General features: G+C 50.2%; 1 protein-coding gene across 1 annotated transcript in view; it reads right to left on the bottom strand.

The window, feature by feature from the left end:
• Positions 1 to 454: 454 nt before the first annotated feature.
• LOC127326081 (uncharacterized) overlaps positions 455 to 12,427 on the bottom strand; it is a 62,207-nt gene continuing 50,234 nt past the window's right edge. The window contains exon 3 of the mRNA XM_071822253.1: positions 455 to 1,115. Within this exon, the coding sequence (XP_071678354.1) occupies positions 455 to 1,115 (661 nt within the window). The remainder of the gene's footprint in view (positions 1,116 to 12,427) is intronic.

Below are 12,427 nucleotides of genomic sequence, written 5' to 3'. Positions count from 1 at the left end.
CGTGCAATGTCTCGCAACACTTGATAAGCAATGCTCGATAGGATAGGTCGCAAAAGGAAGAGGGGTTACAAGGTTGGGAGGGAGCAAGTTATACCTAGATGACAATGTTAGGCGGTGTCGGAACACACAACTTGCGGTTATGGCGACGATGGTGTCGTAGTTGCGCCGGAGTCCGGGGTGCCGAAGGTGTCGCCGCGGTGTTGATGTAGGCGCGGAAGCTTGATAGACAAACCTTGCACTCCGAAACGGAAACCGAGCAAAATAAGTCAATGCCCGAAAATTTGGGTCACGACGAGCGATCGAAGGTGTCAAAAAATCGGAGTCCAAAAATTTGGGAAATGGTGTCAAAATTAGAGTCACTATGAAAAGGGATAACTGTGAAAGTTTGGAGTCAAACGGGCGCCGGAAAGTTGTCAAAATTTGGGGCAAAAATGTGAGTCAGAATGGAGCGAAACTAAAACTGTACAGGGCCGGCACTGCCGGGGTGCATCTGGCGGCACTGCCGGGGTGTGCAGCACGGCACTGCCGGTGTTGTCTTGGCGGCACTGCCGGTGGTGCTATAGCTGCGCGCGTGAGCAAGGAGCCAGGGGCGGAGTGAGGCGATCTGGGCGGAACCTGCCGGGTCTTTGCGCTGTTGGTGGCGATCGAGCTGGGCGAAGCGCGCCCGGGCGCAGCGGTTGCGAGCGGAAAGCTGCGAAGCGCGCGCGGTGGTGTGGCGGTGGTGGTGTGGCGCCTTGGGCCTGGGCTGGCGGGCGGCGGCGCTGGTGGCGAGGCGCTTGGTGGCGGTCTGCGGCGCGGCGGAAGCTGGTGGTGGGGCGGCGCTGCAGGGCGCTTGGTGTGCTTTGCCCGTGCGAGGCGGAAGGCGAGCGGCGGTAGGATGAATCCAGGCGTGGAGGGAGCTGGTGGCCGCGCGGCGATGTGGGCGGGCGGCAGTGCCGCTGACCAGGCACCGGCAGTGCGGGAGCACGGCAGTGCCGCTGGTCAAGGACCGGCAGTGCCGGTCGGCCACGAACTGGAAGAACTGGGGATGAACTGAGCGGAAATTGAGCCAAAAATCCGTCGATTCTGAGCGAAATACAAGGAATTTGACGGTGAAATTTGGTGGAGATGTAGATCTACCAAAGGAACATCAAATCCATGGATCAAAACCACTCAAAACGCAACAAAATCACAGATCGACCAAAGGCAAATTAGGGCTATTTTTTGGGAAAATTTTCTAGAAACGAAATTGGGTGGGTGGAGGGTCAAATCCGCGGAAACCAAAGGCTGCTGATACCATATGATGAGGTCTAAGACCCCGTGTGGCCCGATCTCGCGGTTGACCCGAAATCCAAAGGGGGAGGAGAGGGAGAGCGCGAAGAACACGATGAACACGAAGAACACGAGGAACTCACGCACGCACACCTACCCGATACAACCGATTACTTACCCCCGTGGCTCGATGGACCACGCCGATAGAATCTCCTACGGAAGAGACCGCGGTAGAATTCCGAGGAGAGAGACCGGTGTTGGAGAAGGAGATCGGAGAGGGAGAGAGAGTGCTCGCACTAGAATCTCACTCACAGATCTAGATCAACAACAAGGGTTGCCTTGATTACAGAGGGATGAAACCCTAGGGAGACAAAGCTCATATCCATGTTTAAGCTATCATCTTGTCTAAACCTAAATGAGGTGGGGAGAGAGGTATATATAGGCCCAGATCCGTCCAGGGGTAAAAGGGGCATTACAATAAAGGAGTGGTGACCATAGATGATAAATAGACGGTTGGGATGAAGTTGACTTCGAGGGGGCCGATCTTGCCGCGTGTTTGAGCGGCGATGCCGGTGGGGCCGGCGATGCTGGAAGATGGGGCGGCGGTGCCGGCCTGGTCTCCGTGGCGTCTTCAAGAGTTGGGCGGCGGTGCCGGCGTCGAAAGCGGCAGTGCCGGGGTGTGCCCACCGGCAGTGCCGGCCAGGTGGGGGCGGCAGTGCCGGCCTTGTCGTGGCTGGCGGCTGGAGCGCTTCTCCTTCTTCTCTTCGGTCTTCCCTTCTTCTTCCACCATGATGAATGGCTCCTCTTCCCTTCCCTCGCTTCCTTGCACCATGGGTGTTCCTCCTCTCCGGTCCTCGATGACTCTTGTACCTAATGACATATAACATGTCGACATGAGGTAGCATTCCATTCAAGGTATCTACGAGGTCGAGTATCGAGAGGAAGGAGTTCACCTTGTCGCGTGTAGCGTGGGTTAGGGTTGAAGGTCCACTTGGGGGACTCTTTGGCCATGGTGTAGCGTCGACGATAGGCGGGGCTGCACTTGATGGTCTTGGTGTAGCGACGTCGGTGACCGGGGCTACATCATCAGGCGTGGAGATTTTGTCGACGACTTGGGGAGGACCAACCCAAAGACAGTATCCGCGTTAATGGAAATAGCAAACAGATGGGCAGATGGAGAAGATGCTGTTCACAAAAAACGGCACAGGTCGCCAGAAGAAGACCGCGGTCGAAATTATCAACCGAGGCGACGATTTCCCCGGCAGCACCCGAGCTATGATGCTCCAGGACAAATTTCGGCAGGCTTCCGAGCAAACACCGGAGGAAACAACAGAGATGATTATCAGAGAAGCAATGAGCAGCGAGGCGACAATAGAGATGACTCTCGAAACAATAGGCAAAATAGCGGGCCAAGGTTCCTGAGGCCTTTCGTGTCTCCTGAAGAGATGATGAATGGGCCGTGTCAGATGCACTTTTTCCTCGACAGTAACGGGAAAAGATAGTCAGGACATCTGCAGAAAGATTGTCGCAATTTCCAGGCAATGTTAAGGTGGGCAGAGCATGCTAACGCTCGGGCAGCACAGAGAAATCCTCGAGAGCCCAGGAGCGAGATTCACTTGCCACCTCCTCCCGTGATTACGGACGAAAATCGACATCAGCTCAGAATAGCGGCAGCACCTGCGCCACCACCTTATGTTGATCCTAATTCTAACGGTGCGGTCTTGATGATTCAGAAGGGAAGGCCATCCAATAGAACTCAGAAAGTAATCTCGCGACAGGTGTTCATGGCAGAAAAAATGCCTCCACCAACAGTCGAGTATCTTAATTGGTCAGGGCAAGACATTGGCTTCACCATAGCAGATCACCCACAGCAAGTTCCTCGACCAGGGTAGTCAGCACTTATCCTACCAGTAGTCATTGCGGGATTTTATGTCTCTCGCGTGTTCATAGATGGCGGCAGCAGCTTAAACCTTATGTATGCAGATACATTGAGGAAGATGAACATATCCCTAGCAAATCTGAAGCCAACAGACACGAGGTTCCACGGTATCACACCGGAGAAACCAAGTTATCCACTGGGGAAGATTAATCTCGATGTTCAGTTTGGAACCCGAGAGAATTATAGAATCGAGAAGCTGGAGTTTGAAGTTGTGGATTTTCCGTCGCAGTATCACGCTCTGTTGGGACGACCAGCATATGCTAGATTCATGGCGGTACCACATTATACATACCTGTTGTGGAGGATGCCTGGACCTAAGGGACCAATCACAGTCAAAGGAAGCTTCGGCTGGTCATGGGACTAGTGGCATTGTGTAGATATTTTCATTAGCTTTCCAACAACATAAAATTCATTGAATTTGGTTAAGCCAATTTGAATCTATTTAATTTCAAAGTTTGGGCAGTATTGAAATTATTTGGAATTGTTTAAATCAAGTTTGAATTAAAAGGGCCGGCGGGAAAGCTAGATGGGCTAAAAGGTTTTAAAACGGCCCAAGGCCGGCCCACCACGCGTCTGTGCCCGCGTGGGCTGCCTGACAAGGGGGCTCCACCTGTCAGCGACGTTTAAACGCCGAAGCGGTATGTTTCAACGTGGAGCGTAGGATTAGATCAGGATCTAACGGCTCAGGTTCATCATCTCGCCGGCGAGAGAGGGAGTTCGCCGGTGGCTCAGGTAGGGGGTCGGAGAGCTTACGGCGGCTCCAGCGAGGGTTGGCAGTATGCTCGACGAAGTTGTGGACGACGGCGAGCCTCCTGGTAGCAGTGGCGTCGCCTGAGGTGGTCGGGATCGCCGACGATTGCTGCAGAGCTTCCGCGGCGGTGAGGTTCCGATTGGCCTTGCTCCGGCGATGATTGAGGTGGCTAATGGTGCTGGGCGAAGCGGTGGTGAGTGGTGATCCTGATGGTGTGCTTGGTTCTGTCCAGGGAGCTCGGTATTTATAGGCGCGAGAGGGTGCTGCGGGGCAGTGAGGTGGTCGACATGCTCGCGGCGTCTCCGGCGAGCTAGCGAGCTAGGCGAGGGCGTGGCGCTGTTCTGCGGTTCCTGGCGAAGCTAACGGTGGCGACAGCTTGGTCGGGCGGCGCCTGGATTGGTCGCATTGATTCCACGACTGCCGCGGCATTCACGGGATCGTGTCGTTGTCTCCGGCGCCGGCGGTCACGGGTTGGTGCTGGGCGCGTGTCTGGCGGCGTCGCGGTGGCAAGCAGGCACTCAACTCGTTCATAGGGGGTCCAGGGCGAGCGCGAGGGCGTGGGTCGGCGCGTGTCCAGTGTGCGTCCATGGCGCGCATGGTCGCGACGCGAGCGTCATGTTGGCGCGTTCTGGGCGCGCTGTCTCCGGCGAGCTCACGCGTCTACGGCGACAAGGCCATTGCTAGGCGAGGTAGAAGGGTGAGGTGGAGCGGTTGGACACCAGGGCCAGAGGTGGAGAGTGAGGGGGAGAGGGGTGGCTCGACATGGCCGGCATGGCCATGTCATGCATGCTAGGGTTTTCCTCCCTAGGTTACTATGTGGTATTAAGTGAGAGAGGGGACAGGGGAACCATTTAGAGTAGGTTTGGGGTAGATTAGAGCTAGGTAGATCACTATTTCAAATAGTGTCAAATAGTTCCATAGATGCCATTTTTGATTTTTGTCCAAATTTGGTTTAATTCAAATGGTTGCCCAATTTGAAATGTGTGTGTTTGGTTGAGTTCTAAATGACCAGAGATGATGAGAGGTGGTGGTGGAATTGTTGAATTCAAAGTTTTGCAAAAATTGATAAGTGGGAGATTGTTGCATATGTTAAAAAGTTGCAACCTTGATTGAGCATAGCTAGTGATCAAGAAAGAATTTGGCATGGTGATCTTTACAAAAAGTGTTCACCTTGATGTTGACTTGGAAGTGGTGCAAATAGTTAGCAAGATTTAGTTTTAAAAAATTGAATTGCAATGGCTCAAAGTAGTGATCAGACTATAATTGTCAGTTTTGACCATTATCATATGTGAGCAAGTTTTGCATTTGACAATCATTTGAATTGCGATTCTTTGATTCCAAAAGTTGTAATAAGTGTTTAGTAACATTATTCAACTAATGGTGAAGACCAAATTGGTCTAGGGTCAAAATTTATAAAAATGCCATAGAGCATATGTGAGGGTTTTTAGGGTTTTGCATTTATTTGATTTCTTTCTCTTTTTGGTTTATTTGGTTGGTGATCTTCTCATGATCACATTAGGGTTTTAGGGTTTATCATATACACATAATAACAATCATCATGGCATATCAATCAAATGCACAAGTCCTATGCATGGCACTATATGCAATTTAAAAAGTTTTTGTTGGTTTAAAATTTTGCTCTCTGAAATTCTTCTAACTTTCTTTTATTGAAATTTGGGATGTTACAAAAGATCTCGACCCGAGATCGAAAAGAAAGTTAGGTACTAAAGAGATCTGGGTACTCCTTCTTCATGAAGTCTTCGCGTTCCCATGTGGCTTCATCCTCGGTATGATTGCTCCATTGTATCTTCAGAAACTTGATGCTTCGGGTGCGGGTGGTTCGGTAAGCTTCCTCCAGGGTGCGAATCGGCACTTCGCGGTAAGTCAAGTCCTTGCTGATATCCACTGATCGGTGATCGATGTTCTTGAACACTTCGGTCTTCTCAGGGACTTCAAGGCATTTCCTGAGGAGTGAGATATGAAACACGTCGTGCACAGCCGACATTTCTTCGGGCAACTCCAGTTGATAAGATACTTCACCTCGGCGGCTGAGGACTTTGAAAGGTCTGACATATCGGGGTGCGAGCTTTCCTTTCAGCTGGAATCTCTGCATTCCTTTCAAGGGGATACCTTGAGATAGACGAAGTCTCCGATCTCGAAGGTCATCTCCCGACGTCTCTTGTCGGCGTAGCTCTTCTGTCTTGATTGCGCCGTCTTGAGGTACTCTCGAATCTTGTGCACTTTCTCTTCGGCTTCACGAAGAAAGTCTGGGCCGAAAACTTGGCTTTCTCCGACTTCCGACCAGTTCAGGGGGGTACGGCATTTCCTTCCGTACAAGGCTTCAAAGGGGGCCATCTGTAGGCTAGCTTGGTAGTTGTTGTTGTAAGAGAATTCTGCGTAAGGTAAGCAGTCTTCCCACTTGGATCCGTATTCCAGTACACATGCTCTCAGCATGTCCTCCAGTATCAGGTTGACTCTCTCAGTCTGTCCGTCGGTTTGAGGGTGATAGGCGGTGCTGAAATTCAGACGGGTTCCTAGTCCTTCATGCACTTTCTGCCAGAATCTTGAGGTGAACTGTGATCCTGTATCTGACACTATCGATTTCGGGGTTCCGTGCAGGGCGACTATTCTGGAGATGTATAGTTCAGCTAACTTTGGGCCTTGGTAAGTGGTTTTGACGGCGATGAAATGGGCGACTTTGGTCAATCTATCGACAACTACCCATATGGAATCATTGCCTTTGCTGGATTTGGGCAGTCCGGTGATAAAGTCCATTCCTACGGAGTCCCATTTCCATTCTGGAATCTGCAGTGGTTGCAACAGTCCAGCGGGTCGTTGATGTTCTGCCTTGACTCTCTAACAGATGTCACACTTGGCGATGTAGCTGCCGATCTCTCTTTTCATTCCGTGCCACCAGAATTGCTCCTTCAGGTCTTGGTACATCTTGGTACCTCCGGGGTGGATTGAATAAAGGGTGTCATGGGCTTCTTGTAGAATGACTTGTTTCAAGTCTGAGTCCGATGGTACGCAGAGACGTTCTTTGTACCAAAGAACTCCGGCTTCGTCTACGGTGAATCCGGGGGCTTTTCCTGCGGCTATCTGTTTCTTAATTCCTTCAATGCTAGCGTTGTCCTTCTGGGCTTCCTTGATCTGGCTAACCAAGGTGGGTTGCAGTTCTATGCTGGCTAGGAATCCTTCACTAACAAGTTCTAGTCTGAACTGTTCAAACTCTTGATGTAAGCTGGGCTGTTCGGTTGCGAGCATGGAGTTCAACTGACACGGCAGTCGACTCAAAGCATCCGCTACCACATTGGCCTTGCCGGGGTGGTAGTGAATCTCCATGTCGTAATCTTTGATCAATTCGATCCATCAGCGTTGTCTCATGTTCAGCTCCTTCTGGGTGAATATGTATTTGAGGCTCTTGTGGTCGGAGTAGATCTCGCATCGATTACCCATGAGGTAATGACGCCAAACTTTCAAGGCTAAGACCACGGCTGCAAGCTCGAGGTCATGGGTTGGGTAGTTTTGTTCATGTTGCTTTAGCTGTCTTGAAAGGTAGGATACAACCTTGCCTTCTTGCATAAGCACACATCCAAGACCAGTCTTGGAGGCGTCGCAATATACGTCAAAGGGCTTTGCGATACCTGGCATGATCAGGATTGGGGCTATGGTCAGTCTACTCTTGAGCTGTTGAAAGCTTTCTTCACATTTATCGGTCCACTCGAACTTTCTGTCCTTCTTCAATAATTGGTTCATTGGTCGAGCGATGCTCGAAAAACCTTCTACAAATCTGCGGTAATATCCGGCTAATCCAAGAAAAGCGCGGACCTCGGTTTGTGTGGTTGGGGCTTGCCATTCCATAACGGTCTTGATCTTGGCGGGACCTACGGCAATTCCTCCTGCAGACAAGATGTGTCCCAGGAATCCAACTTCTTCCAGCCAAAACTCACACTTGCTGAACTTGGCATACAGCTTGTGATGCCTAAGGGTTTCTAGGACGGTCTCCAAATGCTGTTCATGTTCCTCTTCGGACTTGGAGTAGACGAGAATGTCGTCGATGAAGACAACGACAAACTTGTCCAAAAAGTTCATGAACATCTTATTCATGAAATTCATGAAATAAGCGGGGGCATTGGTCAGTCCAGAAGACATGACGTTGTACTCATACAACCCATATCTGGTGGTAAAGGCAGTTTTTGGAATGTCGGTGGCTCGGATCTTCAGCTGATGGTATCCAGTTCTAAGGTCGATCTTGGAGAAAACTTTGGTTCCGGTGAGTTGATCAAACAAGTCTTCTATCTTGGGTAGGGGGTATTTGTTTTTGATGGTGACATCGTTAAGCTTACGATAGTCCGTACATAAACGATTTGCACCATCCTTCTTGTCCACAAACAAGACGGGGGATCTCCAGGGGGATGCACTCGGTCTAATCAGACCTTTGGCCAACATATCATCTATCTGTTTCTTCAGCTCCACAAGCTCGGTTGTGTTCATGCTGTAGGCTCTCTGGGCGATGGGTCCAGTTCCGGGGATTAACTCGATGATGAACTTGATATCCCGATCCGGGGGCATACCGGGTAGATCATCCGGAAACACATCACGGTAGCGACAAATGACCCTGATTTGATCCAGAGTTGGCTTGGATACACTTTGGTTGCAGGTGAATTTTTTGGGTAGTTTTTCAGAGACATGCTCTACTACGATGCCGGTGCTGCTAGTCATGGTTATGGCTTTCTTCGCACAGTCTATCAATCCATTGTGCTTGGACATCCAGTCCATTCCTAGTACGACTTCCAAACCTTTGGTTCCCAGTATGATTAGATTGGCATAGAAATCTACATCATGGATTTTGATTGGTACATTTTTGCAAAATTTTCTGGCTTTGGTGGTTGATCCGGGAATTTGAACTATCATAACATGCTTCAAACTGAGGGGTTGAATTTTACTTGTTGATGCAAAGTCTTCGGTGACAAAGGAATGAGATGCTCCGGAATCAAACAACACTCTGGCAGGGATGTGGTTGACAGAAAACATACCCAGTACAACATCTGGTGCTTCCTGGGCTTCTTCGGCGTTCATGTGGTAGAGGCGGCCGTAGCGGTTATTGGGGTTGTTGGGGGCGAACTTCTTGCCGGTGGAGACACGGCGTTGCTGCTGAGCAGGTGCAGCGGTGTTGCCGGCGAGCTTGGCGAGACGCTTGGGACACTCGTTGGAGTAGTGCCCCACTACACCACACTCATAGCAAGTGATGGTGGTCTTGTCCTGCTTGTTCGCAACGGGGACGGCGTTGCTTCCAGTTCTGGGAGCGGTGTTGGTGTTGTTGTTGTTGTTGTTGTTGGGGGCTCGGGGCGGAGCGCGGTTGTAGTTGTTGTTGTAGTTGTTGTTGTTGTAGCCTCCTGGCTTGGAGTTTCCTCCACTCCGGTTCTGATAACCGGGGCGCGAGTTCTGCATCGGTGGCTTGTTGTTTCTCGGAGTGAAACCTCCGCTTGAGCTAGGGCGATACTTCTGGGTATGGCTAGACCCACTTTGATTCGCCATGCGGCGCTTGCGGTTCTCATTGGCTTGGTTCAGCTTGCCCTCCATCTGGATGGCGGGGTCAACAAGGGCTTCAAGGTCGGCGAAGGGGATGTTGACGAGGACAGTCTGCATCTCATCATGCAGTCCGTTCAGGAATCTCTCCTTCCTCTTCTCAACGGTGTCGGTCTCATCAGGGGCATACCTCGACAGTGTAAGAAACTTGTCGCGGTATTCAACCACCGTCATGCGACCTTGTTTCAGTTCACGGAACTCATCCCTCATCTTTTTGATAAGACCCGGGGGTACATGGTACTTGCTGAACTTTAGCTTGAAATCCTCCCAAGTCATGAACTGACCTCCGTTCATGGCACGGGTGCTTGTCCACCAAGCGCGGGCTGGTCCAGCGAGATAGTGGGTGGCAAACAAGACTTTCTCGTTGGCTTCCACTCCGGCTACTTCCAGGTTGTTCTCCATAGTCTGGAGCCAGTCGTCGGCATCGAGGGGTTCCTCGGTCTTGCTAAACACCGGAGGGTTGGTGTTCTGGAATTTCTTGAGCTTAGATCCAGGGTGGCAATGTTCTGCAAGGCGGCGATGTTGGCTTGACGTTCAGCTCTTTCGGTCTCCCTGTCGGCAAGCAAGGTTTGCAGCAGTTGCATCATCGCGTCGTTGGTGCGATTGGGAGGGGCCATATGAAGATATAGAAGATCATGAGATGAGAGGGAACATTCTATGGTTCATTTTGGTTAAGTTTGAAAACATTTGAAAACTTGTAATCTTTTCATGACAAACATAACATTCATTCATTCATTCAACACATAGTACAAACTAACACACACATACTCCAATGGTTTTAAGAACCATTCTCATGCTACGATACAAAGGACGGGATACAACTCACACCTACATAAGTGAAACTAGTGCAACTACTCCTCATCCTCGACATCGATCGGGACGTAGTCGTCAGGTCCTGCCTCCAGGAACTCGTAGTCCTCCTCCTCGGTGAACTCGTCCTCCTCAAAGTCGTCGTCGTCACTCAGGAAGGCTCCTCCTCCCTGAAGGTCGATGCCTCCGTCGTCATCCTCCAGCTCACGAATCTGATCCTCCTGGGCCTTGACAGTGGCCTCAAGTGATGCTATCTTGGCGCGAAGGCGCACAATCGTAGCGTCCTTCTTGGCACGCTGCTGGCGAAGGCTCTTGCGATCGTTGTTGAGTAGCTTGATCGCCTCACCCTGCTCGATGATGTGAGCATGGGTCTGGTTCGCGTAAGCGCGAGTGGCGTCGAGGTCCTTCTGAGTCTGGTAGAGCATGAAGTCCAGGTGCTCAGCATGGTGCCTCAACTCCGGGTGCGGCTGCAGCTCCATGGGCACTCCCATGGCATCACGCCTCATGAGATGCGCGTAGCGCGATGCGAGGATGCGCACCACGTTCTGTCCACAGAGGCGCGCAAGTGCCTCCTGAAGGCCACGTGCGAGTCCGTCGAGCCAGTTGCTCTCGCGGAAGGAGAAGAGGATCCTCTCCGAGGTGGGAGGCTCCATCTTGCCCCTCAAGTCGGCAGTGATCACCCACTGCAACTCTCCTCCGGGCGTGTCGTCCAACTGAACCCCGTGGAACTCGGGGTGTGGGCGCCCAAGGAAGTCAGAGACGGCGTTGAGGTCGTGCTCGAAGATCAAGCTCCCTCCGTTCCCAAGCTGGTAAAACTTGGTGTTGATGGGTTCATTCGGCTCCATCTGAAAGAGAATTGGATGAGTAAGTTAGAGAGTGTAAAGGGGTGGCAAAATTTTAAGTAGATTCAAATAAGATAGAACATGATTCATCAAATTTTGGCAAAGTCTCAAAGACAAGAGTGTAAGTAAATTTTCACAAATATTCTCTTCATTTGTTTTTTCAAAGTTAAGTTTTTCAGAACGCCCATTCTAACTAAGGTCTTCTAAGGTCAAACAATGGCTCTGATACCAACTTGTCAACACCCGGATTTTTAACTCCGGATGCCTATTATGTCATCGCAATCCCAGGAATATTGTTGTTGTGAGGCATAATAGTTAAGTATCACAGTTATCATTCATTACAAACCATAAGTCTTACAAATTGGAATCACATGATCCATATTACACGAATAGTTGATCTATCGATCAACGAACCAACACAAGTTCATAGCGAAAGCGTAAGATACAAGGACTCTCTAGTCCACAGGCCAACGCTTGACGTCGGAAGACTCCTAGTTGTCGTAGGCGTCCTGCTGGTCATCTCCTTGTTCATCTTCATACTCTGGCCATTTGAATAGCCAGGGACAAAGTCGTGAGTACTTCAAGTACTCGCAAACTAATACTAATGTAAGTGCTAGGCATTCTAGTAAGGTTTGCTAAGCTCTAGTTTATTTGCATAAAGCCGATTTTAGTTCACAAGTATTTGAGAAAAGCTTATTCAAGGACTAACTAACTCAAGTGGGAACATTAGTGTCATTCCCACCATTCAAGTGGTGATTTCAATTCAATTCACCACAATTCATTTCACCATCTCAATTCAACATCATTTTCAAAGATATGACATCGGAAACTGTATGGCCTTTCCAACCGTCCGTAACCGTGGACGCGGCTATTCGAATAGATTTACACTCTGCAGAGGTTGCACACTTGTGCCACAACATTTGATTTCATCCGTCGGGATTACCCCGAATCATCGTAACATAGTACGCGGATCATCAACCATAACCTTTTACTTACAAACCCTAGTATGAGCACCTCTCCCCATGAGCTTGGCCTCCCAGTGAAGACCAACTGTCAACCTGGGAACTGCACAGGGCTTGGCCGTACAATTCACCTCAATTTCACATCATTTCTCAACAACGGAGGCAGCCTCAAGCATAACCCCTATGACGTGTATTCAGAGGGAACCCATACTAAGGTGCATAAACTTCCAGTTAAGCCCTACCCATAATCAGGTATTGTGGGGGTACTTACTAATTGGAAAGG

Source organism: Lolium perenne, chromosome 6, assembly GCF_019359855.2.
Source record: "Lolium perenne isolate Kyuss_39 chromosome 6, Kyuss_2.0, whole genome shotgun sequence".
Lineage (NCBI taxonomy): Eukaryota > Viridiplantae > Streptophyta > Magnoliopsida > Poales > Poaceae > Lolium > Lolium perenne.
The sequence above is the reverse complement of the archived record's forward strand: the minus strand, read 5'-3'. Positions and strand labels throughout refer to the sequence as shown.